Source organism: Cervus elaphus, chromosome 30 (genome assembly GCF_910594005.1).
Source record: "Cervus elaphus chromosome 30, mCerEla1.1, whole genome shotgun sequence".
Lineage (NCBI taxonomy): Eukaryota > Metazoa > Chordata > Mammalia > Artiodactyla > Cervidae > Cervus > Cervus elaphus.
The window spans coordinates 75,110,781-75,132,003 of NC_057844.1; the positions used below are offsets into that span (position 1 = coordinate 75,110,781).

At 43.9% G+C, this 21,223-nt stretch overlaps 1 protein-coding gene and 1 long non-coding RNA gene across 14 annotated transcripts in view; one reads left to right on the plus strand and one right to left on the minus strand.

Moving 5' to 3' along the window:
* The window catches only part of DOCK9 (dedicator of cytokinesis 9), a 270,534-nt gene that overhangs the window by 15,255 nt on the left and 234,056 nt on the right, over positions 1 to 21,223 (minus strand). For 7 of the 13 annotated variants that reach the window (XM_043892111.1, XM_043892103.1, XM_043892109.1 and 4 more), the window contains exons 40-48: positions 19,068 to 19,205; positions 18,764 to 18,946; positions 17,118 to 17,231; positions 16,780 to 16,995; positions 15,196 to 15,253; positions 13,561 to 13,667; positions 2,172 to 2,294; positions 1,393 to 1,506; positions 684 to 719 (exon numbers count right to left, since the gene is read on the minus strand). In XM_043892111.1, coding sequence (XP_043748046.1) covers positions 684 to 719; positions 1,393 to 1,506; positions 2,172 to 2,294; positions 13,561 to 13,667; positions 15,196 to 15,253; positions 16,780 to 16,995; positions 17,118 to 17,231; positions 18,764 to 18,946; positions 19,068 to 19,205 — 1,089 coding nt within the window. The remainder of the gene's footprint in view (positions 1 to 683; positions 720 to 1,392; positions 1,507 to 2,171; positions 2,295 to 13,560; positions 13,668 to 15,195; positions 15,254 to 16,779; positions 16,996 to 17,117; positions 17,232 to 18,763; positions 18,947 to 19,067; positions 19,206 to 21,223) is intronic. The other 6 variants (XM_043892115.1, XM_043892106.1, XM_043892114.1 and 3 more) reach the window with 1 other exon arrangement.
* LOC122686821 lies at positions 6,288 to 15,704 on the plus strand. The gene is made up of 3 exons (XR_006338904.1): positions 6,288 to 6,396; positions 15,344 to 15,462; positions 15,572 to 15,704. It is a non-coding gene; the product is annotated as an uncharacterized LOC122686821 (long non-coding RNA).

Genomic DNA, 21,223 nt, shown 5'->3' on the forward strand with positions numbered 1-21,223 from the left:
GCGAAGATAAAGGAAAAACATGAAACTGCAAACTCATCCAAGAATGTGGTCATTAAGTGTTGAGTGAATGAGAAATTGGGGATTCAAGACTGTGTTCTCTCGGTGAAGTCAAATAATGGCACTCAAGCCTGTTTCACATTCCCAAGGAACAGAACTCACTAAGATATGTCTCAGCAGCCGATGGGCTGGCGTCAGACACGCACACACACCCCTTCTCCTGACCTCTCCCATCTACACAGGATTTTACAGTATAAATAGAAGCATTCTGGTCTGGAGAGTAGGTTTGGCAAAAGTTATGTAAAGTTGGTATAAATTCCATTTTGCCTCACTGATGAGAAAAAGTAGGAAAGGACTGTTGCATAATATCAGAAAATATTTTTATCATCGCCAGTCATCACCTGTTTTAGCATCAGTCGGGTCTGAATACGACAAGGCTTAGAAAATTTCTTGGGAAGTGAAAAAGGTTGAAAACTAAAAAGCCCAAACTGGAGTTAATATTTGAAATAAATTTTTTAAAAAACATTTCTCATCTAAAATAAAAGAGAGAAAATGGTGCAAAAAACACGGTATATAAAAGAAAAAATGCAGGCTAACATGAGACAAAAAACACCCACATCAAACTTAGGAGTTTAGATGCAGTGATTCACTGTATTACTTGCTTTTTAAGCATTTACTGTAATTACCTCCACATCTGTTTCACTGTCTGTAAACTGGTATTGCTATAAAGTTATAAAAGACAATAAATAACAGGATAAATCGAAGGTTATATAAAGCTCATTGAAAACCACACACCCTAAATGCGTGTATTATAATTTATACTATTTAATCATGTTAGAGACTTGGAGGTTAAACTTTCAGTTAAATATAAATGAACCTCTTTATGAAGGGTTTCTGAAATATTACAATGGTAAATCTATTTGCAAAGATACATTATAAAAGATAAGAGACGCACAGGGACAAAGGAAACCAGAAAGTCTTATTTTTGGTTTAAAACATGCAGTATAGATGTGTAAGGGAACAGGTGATTTATTTCTGTAAATGGAATAAAATGTTAATCTGTTTTTTTGGAGTGTGTAATGACTGGACAGATATACATACAGACTTGAAAAGCAAACTTGCAAACCACACTGAGGTACCAAAGATGCCGCTAAGAATATCTTATGGGAGGAGAACTTACCGCTGCCTTAAGAAAGTAATAAAGAAAAGACAGGAAGAAAGAAAAAAAAAAAGCAGAAAGTTTACTACTGAGGAAGATAAGAACCATTGTAAACATGACAAATTCATCAAATTAGAATTTCTAGAAAAGGGAAATTTACAAAATACCACTTTATAGAGTCTAAACAAGAACAAAAAAGGACTGGGGATGGGCTAGAGGACAGAGAGGAGGCTCACCTGCCCGAAGAAGGCCACTCGGAAGTACGTGCCGAGGAGCCGGCGGCCGGAGTGCATGACCTCGGTCACCTTGCTGTAGGCTCGGTGCAGTGTGTCGTACAGGTGGGCCAGCCTCTGCAAAGAAGAACACAGCTCGTTTCTTCCCGTTTGCAGCTAGCAGAACTGATGTGAAACTAACAATGAAATGAGGTCATGTAGGTGAAAACTCCTTGGACTTGAGTTTAAAAAAAAAAACAAAAATCAAGAATGCATTTTGACTGGACAGCTGGTAGTGATCATTTCCAAGTGCTAGGTTTCCAACCCGAAGGGCCATCTGGCATACTGAGGACCCATCGGACTCCCCAGTGCAGTGAGTCAGTTCAGTCCTCTGATGATGCTTGTAGGTTTTGTTTTTCCTACTCCATTCCTTAGCATGTGCTAAAGAGAAACTGGACGGCATCCCCAGCCCAGAAAGGCCGAAAGGGTCACTCTTTTCCCCCCATCAGTGGAGCAAGGGAGAGTTCTAAGAGAAAAGGCACCTAGGGATTTTAAAAGTCAGGGTCCTGGCAACTTTTTGCAAGTGGAGTGCCAGAATCCCCAACCCCTGTTGTTCGAGATTGGAGGTCTGGGTAGAGGTGTGACAGCTTGTGGCTCCAAGGGTGGTGGCCTCCAGGGTCACGTGCAGGGGCAGAGACCACGTGCTCAAGTGGCCTGCTTGCGTTCTCTGCATGTAAGAATGTCTGAGGATGCGTGTCACTCCCCGTCCTCTGAAAAAGTTAACAAAGAGACCACTCGGATACCTCGAAGTCCCTCCGCTTCTCGTAGATGGGGATGATGAGCTTATAGATGTCGGCGATCAGCTCGTAGCGCTCGGCCTTCCAGAGCCCGTCTGCGCACTGTTCCAGGAGCTCCGTGAGCACATCCTGATCAAAAAGAAGGCCGCCAGCCAGGAGAAAGTGTTACAGGGAAACCAACACTGCGCTCCTTGCAGAACGCATAAATGGTGAAGACGGCTAGGAAGACAATTTCAACATATGTAATATATTTTAAAAATTATTTTACTTTTTCAACTTTTTTGGCTGCATGTGAGCACGTGGGATCTTACTTCCCAGACCAGGGATCGAACCCTTGCCCCCTGCAGTGGAAGCACAGAGTCTTAACCACTGGACCACCAGGGAAGCCCCTCAAAATATGTAATATTTTTAGATACTAACTTCTACGTTCTTTTTTGCAATGAGCTATTTTCCAGTCATGTTTACAGACAGAAATTAAGGTCGCATTGTGTGATTGTGGTAATAGTAACTGTATGGGGAAAAAAATGGAAATTGATAGCTTCACACAGGCTCCCAATTTTGGTTCTTAGTTCTCATTTTCTAAATATGATTTAGATTTTTTTTCCTTTCTGAGGAACAATGACAATGCTGAGACATGGAGAGTCACTCAGCGTGACTTCAAACCAACTTAAACATCTTAGAGGAATTTAGTGATGGAGTGTGGGAAGCGCTGTGCCTGCGTCGCCAACATCTTTTTCCTTTCAAAATTCTTACCTCCTGAAGTTTGGGCAGTCACCCTGCCTCCATTAAAGTACTTGAACTTTAGAAGAAGCTAACACCATCTGTGACTCAAGGGCTGGACAGGTGGCTCAGGTTTAAACTAACCAGCATGAATCTATTTCCTGGCCAGGCATTGCTTTATCATGTGACCTAAATTGGCCAATCAGGGTGAATTTCAAGACCCCTGTTCGGAATGCTGGGACAGATGCTGTCAGTAGGATGGACATAGGGAGGTGGCAGGTAGACTGGCTGGGGCTGGCATCCCCGCCCTGGCCAGCCGGGGGCCTGTCTGCCTCGGTAGCGGTGTGGAGAGCTCCTTCCTCCTTCCAAAGTGACTTTGTTAAGCATTCAGGTTGAGTTCTGTCAGTCTCTCTGTGAAATTTCCTAACCGTCCCCAGTTTGAGAACCTCTGCTTTACCCTGAAATCAGGGAGCATGGCTCTTCCAACTTTTTCAAAATTGTTTTGGCTACTCCAGTTCCTTTGATTTTCATATAATTTTTACAACCTGTTTGTCAATTTCTACCAAAACTCCAGGTGGCAGTTTGATTTGGATTGCTTTGAATCTATAAATCAATTAGTGAGAACTGATGTCTCAACAATACTGAGTCTTTCATGCCACTCACTTAGGACTTCATTGATTTCTTTCATTGGTGTTTGGTAGTTTTTAGCGTGCAAATCTCTACAGATTTATACCTAATTTTTCCAGGTTTTTAATATTATTATAAACAGTACTGTTTTTCAATTTTGATTTTTTTTATAGTAATAGCCTTTGTTGAGTAAGATTTAAAGTCATTCAGCATATGTTTGTAGGAATTATACAAAGTAATTGTTAACAACATGGTGCAACTATGGCATAAGTATCTAAATGTGAAGAAGGTTTGTTGATTTTTGTATACTGATCTTCTATGATCTTGCTAAACTCAGTTTTAGTAACTTCTCTTGTACATTCTTTTGGATTACTTGTGTCACAAAAGACAATTACATCTTCTGTCAACATAGGCAATTTTATTTCTTTTCTTATCTTACTGCAGTGGCTAGAATCTGCAGCATAGTGTTGAACAGGCATGGTAAAAGCAGATATTCTTGTCTTGTTCACAGTTTTAGGTGGAAAGTATTCAGTCTTTCACCATAAAGTATGATGTTAGCTGTAGGTTTTTTGTAGATAATCTTTTTCTTGAAGAAGTTCCTTTCTATTCCTAGGTTTCCCCTACCCCCTGCAAACTCATGAGTAGATACTGAATTTTTTCAAATGCTTTTTCTGCATCTGTTGAGATGGTCATATGATTTTCCTTATTTGTTCTGTTAAGATGGTGAATTATATTGATTGGCTTTCCAGGGCTGAACCAATGGTGGATTGTCAGGGTAAACCCTGCTTAGTCACAATGTATTCCTCTTATTTATATATTGCTAGATTAAATTTGTTAATATATTTTTAAGGCTTTTATAGTTGCCTTTTAACATGTTTGTATCCCCTATTATTCTGTACATGAATGGCAGGACCTGTGTGCTTCATTACCAACCTAATGTTTCATTATAGTCCTAATGTCTATGATTTATAGGTCCAAAGAAAATAAACATTTAAAAAGCAGTTGTGAATCAATTCACCAGAAAATAACTATCTAATTGACTTAAATAAACCATCTTTAAAACAAGACATTTAACTCCTATGTCATATTTATAACATTCAAATCATAAAACTCATCTTTGTGACTGAACTCTGTACCAAAGCTTATAAAGAGGTATACCAGTTGTCTCATACTTTTATTGTGGGTCTCATTAAGCATAAACATTAAAGTCAGATATATGTAGTAATTATCCTAACAGCTACAGACAAAGAAAAGCATCAGTGAAGGTTCTAACACCATATCTGTTCATTCTGTATCTGTATTATGAAGATGCAAAGCCTCTCTCAATTTTCTCTTATTTTGTCTCAGATCTTTTCCAGTGGAGAATCTGTCCAGGTTAAACACGGCAAACTTTTATGATTCTTCTCATGCTTCTCTGTTTATAAAAAGCTACATAAAAGAAAAGCGTAAAAATATAATCTGTATAATATCAGTGTCCATATACTTACTTTACCATATTTATAAAACTGGGAAATGTAATAAAGGTCTAATCTAATTTGGGAGTTGTAAGGATCAAATAAAATTTTACTCATCAAAATGCTCTGAAAACCAAATGCTGTAAGTAAATAACAGACCAGTTAAACAAATTTCTCTTATTTCAATCATCACTTCTACTTTGTATTCATTTTTTAAAAATGCTATCTTATTTCTACTGAGTAATGTAATATCCCACAGTGCCACATACATATTTGGTAGGCAAGAATTTCTTGGATGAAATGAATCAGTCTGCATTTTTACAGTATTACTAACAGCTGTCCTTCGCTGTAAGGAAATGAGTTGAGTTCCTGTATCAAAGCCTTGCATTTCTTACATATCTTACATCACAGACATCACCACTGGGGATTTACTGAGCATCTTCATTCTCCTTGATGCTGTGGGACTGTGGCAGAGGTGAATGAATTCTGAGAAGACCCAATTTCCCATCAGGAAATTTTGTACAACCATGGTATTCTTCTGATGACAAAATAGACAAAGGCATGAGGAGTTACCCATCTTAAAGCTATTCTCGGGTTTAACTTACAGACTATTCATTTGGCCCCTTCTTTTCTCACTACTGGGCTTTGTTCAAACTATATATGGTCCACACTGTAGATATAAATACATAGTGATGACACATGACTTACTGTGGATGGGATCAGAGAGACCTAAAGATTCTTAATTCTATACTATAGCAGTTACAGCAGCACCACGAGACTCTAGAGTAACTTTAATGTAATCTCATAGAAAACTGAAACTTCTTCTCCAAGAGTTATAAATGTTATAACCAGGCACAGTCACTACCACATCATTAACTTGATTCTTCATTCATTCACCTACACATTTTACCAAGAATCTATTATGTGCGAGGCATTGTGCTTGACACTGGGTTTATAAGACAAATCTATATAAATAAAAAAATTTAGTTTCTGTAATTTATAAAAATGGCTCTATAGATTTTTACCAAATGTGGAAGGCAGGTTTGGGATAGTTTAGCAGGTGATATGGTATACATGAAACTGGCTTTGAGGAGGAGGCCCCCAAACACACACACGGGTTATCCTTCAGAGCAGCTAGAACTGATGGACTAGAGACTCATGACCACCAAATGGAAGAGATGTGACGTACATGTTCAGATATTGAGGACAGAGTGAAAAAAAACCACAGTGATTTCAGAGATGTGCCAAACTGCGAGTCAGAAGAGTGGCACTCTGAACTGAGAGCAGTAGGCATTTGCTGACTTTACAGTAGTCTGTGTGTCTCTGGGTGAGTCCTGGGGTGGCCATCGATCAAATGAAGAAAGCACTTCCTGCTCTCACGGAGCTCTGAGTCTCTACGCAGACCCGTAAAGAGATTGTAAAAGATGGTGGTGAGTGTGCTGATAAGGCTAAGCCCAGGGAACCAGGGATGCAGAGAGGAGCAGCAACAGTCCAGTGACAGGGGAAGGGAGGGGCATGGTAGGTTGCAGAAAGGGACAACTGGCTGAGCATTAACAATGGTCAGGAGCTGGCGGGGTAAAGGTGAAAGGTGGGAATAGCAAGGAAGTCAGGGGAGATATTCCAGGGAGAGGGAGCAGTACAGGCAGAGACGTGGGAGTGGCGGCAGCACGGGGTGTGAGAAATTCTCAGGTCGCTCGAGGGGCTAGAGAGTAAAATCTGAATCAGACAGGGCCGAGAGTTGAGGCTGAGGAGGCGGAAAGACTGAAAACACTGATTAAATAGCCACACTCAAGGTTTTAGTGTCTGACTCTCTGCGACCCCATGGACCATAACCCCTCAGGCTCCTCTGTCCATGGGATTCTCCTGGCAAGAATACTGGAGTGGGTAGCCTTTCCCTTCTCCAGGAGATCTTCCCAACCCAGGGATCGAACCACGTCTCCCACATTGCAGGAGGATTCTTTACCAGCTAAACTACCAGGGAAGCCGCTTTCCATATTAAAAATAAATTAATAATTGAATAGAGATAATTTTTATGAGACATAAAAATGCACACAAACATATATTAACTGCCACAACTAGCAAGCATTCTATAAGGAAGATGTTTCTTGATTTTGAAATGATGTTATGTCTATCCTCCTAAGGTATCTGTGTATAGCAGCCTTTCAGGTATATTTTAAATGGTTTGAGATTTAGTCACTTAATAAATAATCATCAAATAGAGCATAAATATATATCAAATAGAGCTTATAAGTAATCTGGGCCAAGTGCTCCTAATTGTGAGACTAAGATGTGAAAACACATGGAAAGTTTAATAACAATGACATCTGAATTCAAGCAGCATATCAGTATGATGGGCAATTCATTTCATTACGGAAAAATCTGCCATTCAACCAGAGGAATGCCCCAGAATGGCTGGAAAACAGAAATGTTTGATAAAGTGAATAGAGCCTAGTAAATAATTATGAAATAAGTATCACAATTTGAGGATGCATATCAATTTATATATGCTCCTGGACATTACTTTATCTTTACTTCTGATCAGGAGGCATTTAGGATTTATAGTTTATCAGTCTAAATATCACTTATTGTAAAAATGATAATGTATACCATAAAAAGCAGAGTAGTTATAGATTTTACCTAATAACTAACTAAAAATGGCTTTTATTTTTAAAAAGGTTAAGTCCTTCTCTCATAAGGGTAGAGTATGGACTACTGAGCATCAAAGTTTAATTTGGTAAGGTAAGTTATTCAAGCTAATGTCAACTCTACAACTAGATGTTTATAGTTGGTGCATCAGGTTCTTTGAAATAACCAGCAATCACAGATAACTAAGTTTGAGAGACCACATGTCAGCACAAAATTACAAAGAGTAATAAAAACTCAGCTTTCATAGTAACTAAACATTGGGGCATATAGGAACAATTTTCTCAACAGAAATTCCATGTGTTAATTTACTTTGAATTCTCAGGAATCCCTTGAAAACCAGAAATAATACTGATAGTGGTCAGACAGCAGTGACCTTGAAAAGAGGTCATACAGAAAGTCTAAAAATATTTCCCCTTGTTTAAAATCTAAATGCCAAGTTTTTTTTTCCCCCTAAATTGTCAGTACACTCAAAGAACTGTAAGTAATTAATGGTCAGGGGGAAGGGAAAAAACCTCAATGAATTTTATGCATCTGGAAAGTACACCTTTTATGATATTAGACTAGTCTTAAAAAGGTCTCAGTACACTAAGCTCATGAACCATTCAGGAAGCTGTTTAAAATGGAATTAGCCCGTTGTTTTTAGGCGTGGGCAACTGAGGGCAGCAGGACCTGTCTGTGGAAATGGCTCTCTACTGCTGAGCATGGGTGCATGTGTGTGGGTGTGTATGCATGTGTGCTTGAAAATGCCTTATGAGCCTGTGTATGTGGCAGGGTATTTAAAAATTTTTTCAATTAAATAATATTTGCTGCATCTTAGAGTTGACTGATTTAATTTAACCTTTCCTATGAAGCTTGTTGTTGTTGCTCAGTTGTGTTCGACTCTTTGAGACCTCATGGACTGTAGCACGCCAGACTTCCCTGTCCTTTACTATCTCCCAGAGTTTGTTCAAACTCATGTCCATCGAGTCGGTGATGCCATCCCAACCATCTTATCCTTTGTCCCTGTCTTCTCCTCCTGCCTTCAATCTTTCCCAGCATCAGGGTCTTTTCCAATGAGTCAGCTCTTCGCATCAGGTGGCCAAAGTATTGGAGCTTCAGTATCAGCCCTTCCCTACCTGTCTCGATTATCTACCATTTGGGAATAACTGTCAGCACGTGACCTGACTTGGACAATGGCCTACATCATGGCATCATTCACATTTCCACTGAATTATCATTTTCTCAAGATATAGCTGAAAATCCCTTGTATCAGAATAATCACCTGGGATGCTTGTTAAAAATACAGATTCCCAACTCACCCAACTGGATCTGGGGATGGGTGGGGATGGGGATCTGAATTTGTAACAGGAATCTAAGTAAGCTTTAAGCACGTTAAAGCTTGAGGACTGTCACACCAGGTGAAACTTTCTGAGGCAGGCGCCCCTCTTATATGCCCTGGGTCAGCACACGGCACACAGTTTACGGAACAAATTGACAGACGTCGGTGTTAGACATTTCCAGGCCACAGAGAGCTGAGAAGACTTTCAGTTCAGATTGTGGTTTAGGTGTCTCTCCTCAAAGGCAACAAAGCATCAGAAGTCGTGCCATGTGCTGGGGGCAGCAGCTGCATCATGTCCACCTGTGTCTCCAGCACAAGGAAGCTTAGGAAATCCTTGCAACGTGCAACAGGGTGGTATGTCCTGGTATGAGCGGAGGGACAGCAGTTAGATAAGTCCCGCGGGCCATGGTCCCTATGGCTACTGGCTTGGAGAATCCTTGTGAAAATGAAGATATGCTATATAGCTTTTCTGGTTTTAAGATTAGTCTCGGTCATGGAAAAGTAGATGCTTAGACGACCCTTACAGGGTTACAGTCAGTCACTGAGCTTGGATGAGATGGAAACAGAGGAACCATAGAAGGTATTGTGTTGATAACTCTTTCTTGGGATGTTCTGTAGGTGTAAACATTTTTGCCTGTTCTTTCTGAAGAGAGACTCTTTGGCTAATACAAGGCAATGAGCTGCCTGGCTGACCCCACGTGCTTACTCTGTGAACAGTGACCATGATTGGTCTGGGGAACAAAACTGGAGTGTGCCAAACGGTTGATCCCCATTTTTCGCTGTGGTCATGTTCTATAAGGTCACCGCCACACTGAATGTGTGAACACTGGACCCCCACTCCTCAGGGAAATATAGGGTTAGGCTCGGGTTATAAAATTTTGATGATTAGTACATAAGCTTGTTTTATGTGTTTCTGTTTAAAGACAGCTAATTTAGCATATACTGCTGCTGTATGATTAACGTTGAACCCATGACCAAAAGCGCTGTCACTGCTGTCGGAAAGGAGCTTATCCATCAAGTCAGGCACATCCTGAGCTCAGGAACACTGGACAGCATTTTAGTACCGACTCTGAGCCTGGATGAGGACCTGGTTTACAGCAGGAGCTGAACAAGGAGGCCTCATCTGGGAACGTGTGCGCTCTAACTTGTTGCGGCTCTGTGCGAGTCCCCAAATGACTACAAAAGTGCTTCAGCGCATGTTGATTTGGGAGATTATAGAGCAATTTTAGCACCTGGGAGAGTAACAAGGATAGACCATATTTTCCATTTCCCCACTGCGGTTCCTCTTAGTCCTGTTTCTCCCTTGCTCTGTGCTGTGGGGGCCGACACGCCAGGACCACTGGCTTGCCTGCTAGACTCCTTGTCCACTGGCTGGGCTCAGCCCGTGCCAGGCCAGCAGGAGATTGGTGGGCGGGGGGGGCGGGGGGGGGCCATCCCTCCCTCCCTCCCTGCCCCCGTGCCAGGACTGAGCCCGGGCAGGGCACCCCCTCTGTGTGGTTTCTCTCTCCCCACCCTTAGCCCACGGGTGGACGGTGGCGGGCCAGCTGCTGCCCACTTCCAGGGTTCTGCAGTATTCCTCGCTGGCTCCCCCAAACCCTGACCAAACTCGTCACAACAGTCTCTCTGCGAGAGCTGCTCCCACTGCTGTGTGTGTGGTTTCCTTCTGGGACTCTGACTGTACGGGGTAAAGAGGGAGGGTCTCGAGATGACATGGGGTTGTCTGCAATTCAGACACCCCAGGAGACAGAATGCTTCTATCTGCATAGGCTCTGGTTTGTAAGACAAAATGTAAACAGGAATGGGCTGTTTCTCTTTAATCAAAAGCAGCTGGGAGAGAGTCTGCTCTGTGGGTCAGAGTCAGGTAGGACGGACTGCTACCAGTAAAAGCTCATCTGAGGCCTCCTGCCAGGAAAATCGCACATTTTTAGGTCGTGTCTCTAAAATCACATAGGAGAGCATCTTAGGCATTTACATATATCTAATAATGCAAATTACAAGGGCAACGATTCTTATTAAGCTATTGTTCCACACCCATTCCCACTAGCTTTCCCCAAAACTCCTGGTAGAGATATACGACTTTCCTTTTTTCTTGAAACATCTTGAGGGCCAGGGCAAAAACGGTTACATGGCAATTTCCGTCGCTGTGACTTTTGGTACACACTATTTTTTCACTGCTGGCTGGTTTCCATCTTAACATGCAGGGCTTGCTTGGGACTTTACAACCCCCCGGGTTGCATCCTAATCGTGACAGATCGTCATGGACTATGGACCTTGTTAAAGATTTACCAACTTTATGCTTTGAGGACAGGGTGGAAAATCCATATTCTGAAAAAGAGCTGATAAAGTTTTCCCCATCACATGTTTAGTTATTACTCAGAGTGGGTGCCATTCACAAATTTCCCCGATCAATCTGCCCTTGGTTTCACGGGGCTCACTCCCTAGGCTCTACTCCTGAGCCTCTTCCAGCCTGTGACTTAATCTGATGAGCCATCCTGAGCTTCATTTTATCATCCTTGAGGACAGGTTATCCAGAACTGTTTAACTTTCAAATCTTTAGTTGTTCTTGGTATCGCTCTTTTCCTTATCGCGAATTCTAAACAAAAGTGCTGTGCTCCAGAGAACTGACTGGGCGGCAGGGATAAGGGTGGTTCTTCCAAGGAGCCGATGCATTCAGGCTTCTTTTCAGGGAAAAACCCAGTCAAGCTCTCCTTGAAGTGAAGAGTTCAATGCCAAGAGCATGCGGGCCTTGTTGCTCAGGGTCAGGTTCACATGTCAGAGTGAAAAATTAAAAACTATCATTGGTCCAGGCATGTCAAGGTGGAGAGACAGTTGAATGGTTAATACCATGTAATAACCAACTGGCATTTTTTTTTTCCTCCTTCAGAATACTTAACAGAACTTTACGTATTTTGGCTAAAATTAATTTTTAAATGTAAAATCACTCAATATATTATCTTCCTTTCTCATGGTTAATTTTTAATCTAAGGAGTCATTTGAAACCACAGAATTTTTGATGGTGGCTCTTAAGCCTTTGAGGCTTAAGATCCTTTTAAATATCATAAAAATCATGGAGAATTCTTTAAAAATAGGTGAGAACTTTCATGAATATGGGTATTATCTCTCAATATTTACAATATTAGGAGTAAACACTGAAAAAATGTAAAAATATTTATGAATTAATTTAAACTCAATAATAAACCAATTACATGTTAACAAAAATAAATGTTTTTAATGGGAAAATTTAAAAAAAAAAATTAAGAAGAGTGGCATTGTTCTACTTTTTTGCCACTCTAATGTCTGGCTTCATAGGAGAAGCCTAGATTCTGGCCTCTGCTTCTGCATTCAATCTCTTCAATATATTATTCTGGATGATGCAGACTAAGAAAATCCCGCCTCACAGAGACAGGTGGAAAAGGAAGGACCTCAAAGACTTCCTGAAAGGTTACTGGGGACCCCAGGGGCCTCGGGGCCACACTTTGAGAACTGCTGGTTCACGGATGGTCAGTGTCACAGAGGATGTTTGCTCACGGGCCCTGCTTACTGGCATGAACATGATCCAAAGTCCTGACATTAAGTAGGACCCCCACTCATTAAAATCAACTACAATAGAGGCAGAAGATGTTTACTCCTGTCTCTGTTCTTTCTCTCCACATGAAGAAACAGACCACTTATTTTCCTTAAAAGAAGGGCATGATTAAAAAGCTTTCTCCTGACTGTTTCATTTTGCTTTAAAGTTGAGGGGAGGCAGGCACGCGTGAAAAGCTCTTCTGGCAGACACTCATGGAAGAAGAAAATCAGGGAACGTGGCAGAAAACTGGCTTTTTTCCAGATACCTAGCTTTATTTCAAAACTGTCTATTCACAGAGAAGTGGCTGCAAGGGGACCCCGCTTTGGCAAGAAACTTGCAGAAACTGCTGCAACGATCTAAAGTCAAATGTTTTAGTCTCTCTGGGGGGTGGGACAGGGTGATCGTATCTACTCATGAATGCACAGGCCCTGGGGGACAGCACTCAAGCGGAAACAGGAATCCAAGGATGTGGACAGGGGCTGCTCTGTCCCCAAGCCCAGTCTGGCCTCTCGCGGCCTTGCATGTCTGGGGACACTGATTGAAAAGTCAGATTAAAACAAGTAAACCCCATAAACCAGAGAAATTAATTCCTGAAAAGAATGAGAAACCTTATGGTTCAAAACAGTGGACTTTTACCACGAGAGTTTAAGCTCTCAGTCTTACATCACCACTAGCCAGCTTGTCAGACTCCCTCTGGGCCTTCCCGTGTGGCTTAGTGGTAAAGCGTCTGCCTGCCAGTGCGGGACTCGTGGGTTCAGTCCCTGGGTCAGGAAGACCCCTTGGAGAAGGAAATGGAAATCCCATGGACAGAGGAGCCTGGCAGGCTACACGGGGTTGCAAAAGAGCTGGACACGACTGAGCAACTAAACAACAACAACAGACTCTCTCCAGAGGAAAGGAGGAGTTCCAAGAAAGGGGAATGGCAGGAGCTTGTGCCAGTGTTCTGGAGAATTATCTTAGAGCCAAGTGTGGACACAGCGGCTGCAGACAGAAAACCCTGGTTTGGGGGCAGGGGTGGGGAATGGCAGCACCTGAGACTCTCGTGTGGGCTTTGGGCCTCACCTCGTTGAAGTGGACGTCCTGCATGCCGACGTCTTCCATCATGGAGGCCTCCTCGTCGATGTTCGGGGTGATGACCCTGAAGGCGGTGCATCCTTGTCTAAACATGCCTAGAATTGAGACAGCAGGAGACAGCTGGAGTTATCAGCCTGAAGGTGGATGAGCCGTGAGGGTGCTTCCTGCCCTGTTTTGTCTCTGGGCTGAATGAAAACCAATCTTGAAACTTTGTGTCTCATGCCAGCATTTCCACAGGGAAACTTGGGGCCACCGGGCACTTGCCTTCATTGACTTCCTCATATTTAGGCCTCACCACCCTTAATTTGTTTCCTTTTCTCATCCCTTTAAAAAATTTATTTATTTATTTGGCTGTGCTGGGTCTTAGTTGCAGCACGTGGATACTGAAGTAGGTTGCCGTTTCCTTCTCCAGGGGATCTTCCTGACCCAGGGATCAAACCTGGGGGCCCCCTGCCTTGGAAGCGCAGAGTCTTAGCTACTGGACCACCAGGGATGTCCTTTCTCATCCCTTTTCATTTTTCACCCACCTTTATTAAAACATGTGTAATCCTTAAATAAACTGAAATAGGCACTGAATCAAATTCACAGCAGAATATAGTAACAACAGTAGTTTGATAAGATGACCCATGCTCAGATACCAAGCAAACTGAAGGAGCCAAAGCCAGTGAGAGAAACAGGCTCAGAAACCACTGTTTCTTTCCAGCTGTCACGTCACCCCCTTCGCTGGGGGGTGACCCAGAACGCGGGCAGAACTCGCCCTGCTCCTGCAGGAAGCGGTCCGCCAAGAGGTAACCCGGCGGCCGCAGTGGCTTGACGATATTCCTCACACGGTGCAGGGTCCAGCCAGACCTGCTGCAGCTGTACTCCAGTACACACGGGAACACAGCCGGCTTTTCTGAAAGCCCCGCGTTCTCGATTGGGAAGTGGAGACGAGCAACGGGTGTTTGACCAGAGGAGCCGTGAGAGAACTTGCAGCCTGCTGACGTGGGAACCAGCCCTTACACACAAGGGGGCGGCACATACTCCCACCCGCTCCTTCCATGGGGAGGCCAGGTCCCGGCCTGCGGGTTGCCTCCTCGCACGACAGCGCCAACCGGGCTGTGCTCCAGAAAATGCGGTCTGATGACCTCCTGCTACAGCTGCCGTGTGATGGGTAAACAGTTCCAGGGAACTACCTTCAGGGAAAATAAAATCTCTCTAGCTGGAGACCGGCCAGCCGGGAGCTCCCGGAGGCAAAGCTCATTAACTAGTTTTTGCAAGATGGAGTTATTAGCAAGAGGTTATATGACAACACACCACCTACTTTTGTTTTGCATTTTTGCGGTGCTTACCTAGTCAAGTAAACGTCATATCAGCGAATTAAAAAAAACAATGAGTATAGAAGGAAATGGCAACCCACTCCAATATTCTTCCCTGGGAAATCCCACGGACAGAGGAGCCTGGCAGGCTCCACAGACTCGCAAAGAGTCGAACATGACTAAGTGACTAAACAAGAACAATATAGTGTACACACACATACACACACACATCCTCCACCTCAAATCTTTCTGAATGGCTCTCGCTTGTCTTTGCTGCTTTGTAAAATTTTACAATTATTTCACAAAACACAGAATCATTTCTTACCTTTGCGTGTGAGATATTCTGCCACCAGGGCGGTGACATGGACATAGCACATTGCTGCCTATAGTAAAAGACACATGCTTCAGAATCACCAGTTATAACGCACAAAGCTCACCATCAGAAACCTAATAACTGCATGTATTTATGTTAGATCCCAAGGCATCAGCTGGTGTTCCTAATGGCTGACATCTTACCTATAGAAAAAAGTGGGACAATTCACACAAATTGAAATTATGAGACTCTGAATTCAGATGAATGGCAACAAGTTTGGTAAGGCCCATTTCTATCGAGAATTATTAAACTTTTATTAAAGATAAAAGATTTTTAAAAAGCATTTTTTCTTACTATATCTAAAATTTTGGCATTATTTCTCTTAAAGGGAAAAGAGCATCCCTTGAAGAAAAGGCATGGGCATTCCTACATTCAGAGAGAACTACTCAAACTTCAGGGGCTAATGTATTTTTCTGTCAACAACAATGAAGTTATAAATTTTTTCCAAAAATAGAATTCTAAAGAAAGTAATGTAATGTTCAATGGATAACATTATAAACACCTTTAAAATGTAAGAAAAAACAAAAATAAATTCTTTTAACTGAGTTGCCATGGTTTATAAAACATCAAACATAGCTGTTAGACATGAACCTACTATAAGGTTCTAATGCCTAAGCCCTGGTTCTCGTCAGAGTGGTAGAAAAATTACTACTACTAACAAGTGAGTAATTCATTTTGATTATGGCTAATGGATATTTTAGATTAAACTTCTAATCAAACAGAATGTACTCTGAATAATCAAAAAGTAAGAATTGCTACATATACTTTTCAGATGTAGGACACAATTTCACTAATTTAAGCAATTAGCATGTTTAAAAGTAAAAGCATATTTCTTTGGTCGTTCTGCTGATCACACCTAAATGCCATGGGCATGAACCCTGAGCAGAGTTTTCGTCGGAACATGAAGAGAACCCGCCTTAGAGCCCATCGTTGTCCTTAATTGCCCCCATTTTACGGATGATGTCACTGAGACACAGCGGGGTTAAGAACAGGCTCAGTGTCACCGAGTTAGTCAACGTTGGGTCTGGGAGCCGGTCTCCTGGAGGCCCACACACCCTACCTCCGCACCCGCCATGCTGCTGCTTACTGAACCACGGGCTCTGCACCCGGGGCAGCTCTGACCCCTGCTGCGTTCAGAGACAAAACCAGTACCTCGAAGAGGAGAGGGCCATGCCCCAGCTGACTTCCATATCAGGAAAATCTCATTTTATCATAAAATAGTTGCATTTTAGGTCGGGAGAGGAGTTCTGATGCAGAAGCTGAGCGCATCTGCGCTAGCGGCACCTGTGTGAGCACAGGTGTCTTCTAAGAGCTGGCAAACAATGCTCCTGTGCCAGAGAAATCCCCTTACGAGGTTCTAAACTGTAAAAATGCTAAATGACTATGAAGGACCCCTGAGCCCAACACTGAAGTATCACATGCTTTTAACTGGCTTCTTGAATTACTGGGAAGCTTCTCTCATAATCAGCTTCTTTCAGCGACTGGGGCATGACTCGTTTTCTCAAAAAGCCTGGACGGACAGGCATGTGGGGCTACCTCGGACAGGTCCCCGTTCTTGACGTGGATCCTGGCCATGCTGTCCAGCCATGTCTTCCGGAGCTCAGGGGTGCTGGCGTAGGACTTGGCCAGGCTGTACTGGAGGTCCACCAGCATCTCGGGGTCGGCCTCATGCTCCTTCATTTGGGCTGTGGCCATCAGGACCGTGCGGATCCTTTTGGTCAAGTCCTTCACGTCCGAGGAGAAGGTGGTGTGCTGGAACAAGGGTGGAGGGAAGACACAGGCTTTCAGCTGTGATCTGTCTGTCTGCATGCGTTTCCCAGATGATAAGACCGGGTCTCGGGGGTTAAAAAATAAAATGGCACCGGGCCACCCACCTTGATGAGCCTGTCACTGTTGGCGCAGTTGTTGATGATAGACAAGGACTGCTGGAACCTGGTTCCCCCGATGCCAACAACATCTGCTATCAGCTGGCTGACTGAAATAACGATCTGAGGGACACACAACATGAGCCAATCAATTCACCTTCACGGGACGCCCCCGGCTCAGCCTCTGACTTTGGTTATGATGTACACGGGGATGGGGCAACGGGGAACCTACGGGCAGGGGTCGCTCCAGTGTGGGAAACAGCATCTGAGTCGTTCCCCACCCGCTTCCAAGAATTATTCCAGAAGGTGACTCTGCTCTCCTTACTTCTTTTGTTTGTACAGCAAAATGCTGGGCAGCGAGTGTAGAGGGATGAGAAGCAGATGAGCCCATGTCACTTGGACAATTACGGATCACCTTCTCCAGTATACATGGAGACCTTATTATTTACTTCTCTGGTTTTGGCTTGGATTTATATGGGTTCAGTATTCAAAAGTGGATGATCCACTGCATTTATTATTAAAACATATACATATTAACCATGGCATGGGGGAATCTGTCTTTTGAGGGTCTATATTAGCACTGCCTTGACCTAGTTACTCAACTAACCTGCGACCTGTCCCCCCTTTCCTGCACCACAGCCAGGTACAATCCATCACCAAGTACTGTCAGTGCAGTCTCCTCTTCTTTCTAACCTCTCCACAACCCAGGACTCCATCCTCTCTGACCTAGACTTGACATGGTTTCCCCAAGGTCTCCTGAGCTCAGGCCTTGACTTCCTGATCCTTTCTCAGTCTGGAGTCCAGGTGATCCCCCTGAATCTGCCATGATACCTCCACATTCTCAACCCTACTGTGCGGACCTTCTCCCGCTCCCTGGCTGGGCCCTTTCTCATCCATGGCCTGGGACATGCTCATCCCCAGCCCCCTGTTCGTCCTTCACACCCCTGGGAAGCCCCTGGCCTGCTCCTTGGTGCACTCAAGTCCCCTGTTACAGCCCTAGGCACATGGCACAGAGGCCTCAGGGTCTGCCTGTCCTCCAGGGATGACCACACCCTGTCCAGGCCAGGAGTGGGTTCCGCTTTATTCCAGGCACCCAGGAATCCTAGGATGTAGTTTGCAAACCATAAATACTTTTGTTTCCAAAAAGGAATAAGTACAGAGACAGAGAAGGCACTCCTGTATGTGTTTGTAGAAAAAGAGGGTCTACAAAAATACCTAAGACCCCTAGTAGCAGGTACGGTTTACAGGGCAGGGAATTTGGCACATTTTAACTCTGGAGAAATGGCAGGTGTGTTGACAGATGGACGACAGGAAAGGACTACTTTGGGCTCTCTGTGTCTTACCTGAGATGTTTACTGCGAGGAATCCTCTCGTAGGTTCTGTACATCCTGACTGAACGTAATTTCAGTCAGTCCAGTCCTGACTCAATACTTAAATGTCAATTTACCAACAGAAACACATCCTGGGCCCAATCGTACAACGTGGAGGATGAAATAAACCAAACCAGTAAATATGACATTTGAGTTTTCCGTCTTGCGACCAGACCATTCAGAACTTACACCAAGGTAACTTGGTAAATGTTGACACGCACGGTTTTCCTGCTGAAGCAGAATTCCGCAGGGCGCACGTGTCCTGGAAAGCTAAAGCACACGCACCTGCAGATGGGTCCGGACAAAGGACTTCTTGCCGGTGTAGTCGAAGTTGTTCCTCATCAGGAAGTACAGCAGCTGGGAGGCCTCGGTCCGGATGGAGCTCAGCTTGGAGTTGCAGCACTTGAGGATCTCGTAGCACAGGGCCGCACACATGTCCGCTCTCCCCTCGTAGAACGTCGAGGGAAACTAGATGGACACGAGGAAGCAAATGGGCCCAGAGAGGTTAGTTAATGCCCCCTTCAGCCCCGGGGGGACAGAGGAGAACAGGTGACAATCGAGGACGACTTCCCCTGATGAGACCACGTACCTTATAGATCAGTGACCTTAAGGCGGTGAAGACGTGTTTTAAAGCAGTTTCAGACTGATGTTTTTGAAGAAAACACAGGTAGACATCAAAAACTTTCTTCATGAGGGGATTATGGCCATGGTCAGCCAGGAGCTGGTTCTTAAAACACAGGATAAGAGCCTGGTCAGTGAGACATGCCAGACATCGCTAACAGGTTTCATACAACCGCCAGCCTCAAGGGTTACATTTTCCAGGTACTAGGACAACTTATAATTTAAACAAAACTTGCCAGAAACCTTCTAGGAGAGCACAGAAGTCTCCTGTAGTTCAAATAAGCTTATCAATACATTTATGCTTTTACTACTAAGGGAGGGACTGATTTTAAAAGTTCGCAGCAAACAGTGATATGGTTTAAAGGACCACAGTATCTCAGTATTGACTGGGCTTCATTTATTGACTTATTTTTATTGTGCCCAGCAACTGATACAGAGCTAAGGTTTGTGACACCTCAGTTCCAGCAGAGAAGAGTCATTGCAGGTATCGACTAATGAACGGGCTGGAAAAATACTGAAGTGAGGTATATGAAACAGAACCCCTCTCAGTGAGGGCTGGGTTTCCTCGCCCACCGCAGGCTCTCAGGCACTCTATGAAGCCATGCATCACCCATCAGGCAGTCTGGTGAGGGCGAAAATGCACGGGCTTCGGTCAGGCACTGCTTATCCTGTGTTCTTTCCAGGTGGCACTAATGGTACAGAACCTGCCGGCCAAAGCAGGAGACTTAAGAGATGTGGGTTTGGTCCCTGGGTTGGGAAGACACCCTGGAGAAAGGCATGGCAACTCTCTCCAGTAGTCTTGTCTGGAGAATCACATGGAGAGAGGAGCCTGGCAAGCTATGGTCCACAGGGTCACAGAGAGTTGGACACGACTAAAGTGACTTAGCACGCACTCCTGTGTATGGATTTGTAGGTATACCGAGTCTGGTCCTTCTCATCCCTGAAACAGTGACCCTAAAACTGAGCTACTGTGAAGACTTGAGGTCAAGTATACGGAGTATCTGGGCTTTCCTGGTGGCTCAGACTGTAAAGAGTCTGCCTGAAATGCGGAAGACCTGGGTTCGATCCCTGGTTGGGAAGATCCCCTGGAGGAGGGCATGGCCACCCACTCCAGTATTCTTGCCTGGAGAATCCTCATGGACAGAGAAGCCTGGCAGGCTATAGTCCATGGGGTTGCAAAGAGTCGGACATGACTGAGCGGCTAAGCACACATAGGGAGTATCTGATGCACCCTCTGATTTGTTCGGTAAGTGGCAAGAGGCCCACAACTAATTTCTTCTCTATGCTTTTCATGATTTCCTCCCACCAGCAGCAAATCCACACTGATTCAACACCACGAAAGCCTGGCTAAAACTCCCAAAGATCGCTGAACACCTATGGGAGACAGACGTGTTGCCCACCTAGAGGCCAGCATGCAGCGACGACGCATGTGTGACACTGGAGACCTGCCTCTTCAAATACAGACAGGCCTGTCAAGACAAAGGTGTGCTTTTGGGAGAATGTGTGCACTGCAAAAGTAGGCAAAAATGACTGTCATTAAAAAAAAAAAGAAAAAAGTCCAGAGGCCAGTACCTGAAATCAATCTTACAATTTAGCGAAATGAGCAGCGATGACTTACGTCTGGACAGTTCTGTTGCAGAGCAAATTACGGCTGGAATAATAGTTTTGAGATTCACCTCATCTTATTGTTGGAGAAAAAGTTTAGCTCAAGGAGTAGGTTTTGTTTTTATAGGTCCAGTGACTCACAGGTGTATTCACAGCTGGCGGGACACCTGGAATCCAGTGATCTTTATATCATGAAACACTGAGATACAGCATTGAATTCCATTGTGTGAAAGAGAAACAATTTAATGAGCAGAAAATGTGACTTAATTAACTGAATATGATGTAATTCTCAACCACAAGCAGCTGTTCACCAACTAGAAAAAACAAACAAAATAAAAGCGGCTGTCCTCAGTGTTCGGGGAACTGCTTACACGGTTTGCTGTTTGTGAGCAGAGCTTTTCCCTGGAGCTGCAGCCCTTCCTAATTACGGCTGGAGGAAGGTTTGCATGAACCTGGATGTGAGCATTTATTTTCTCAGCACTTTTCTGGGAGAGATGGTTCGTACAAAAATGGCGAAGA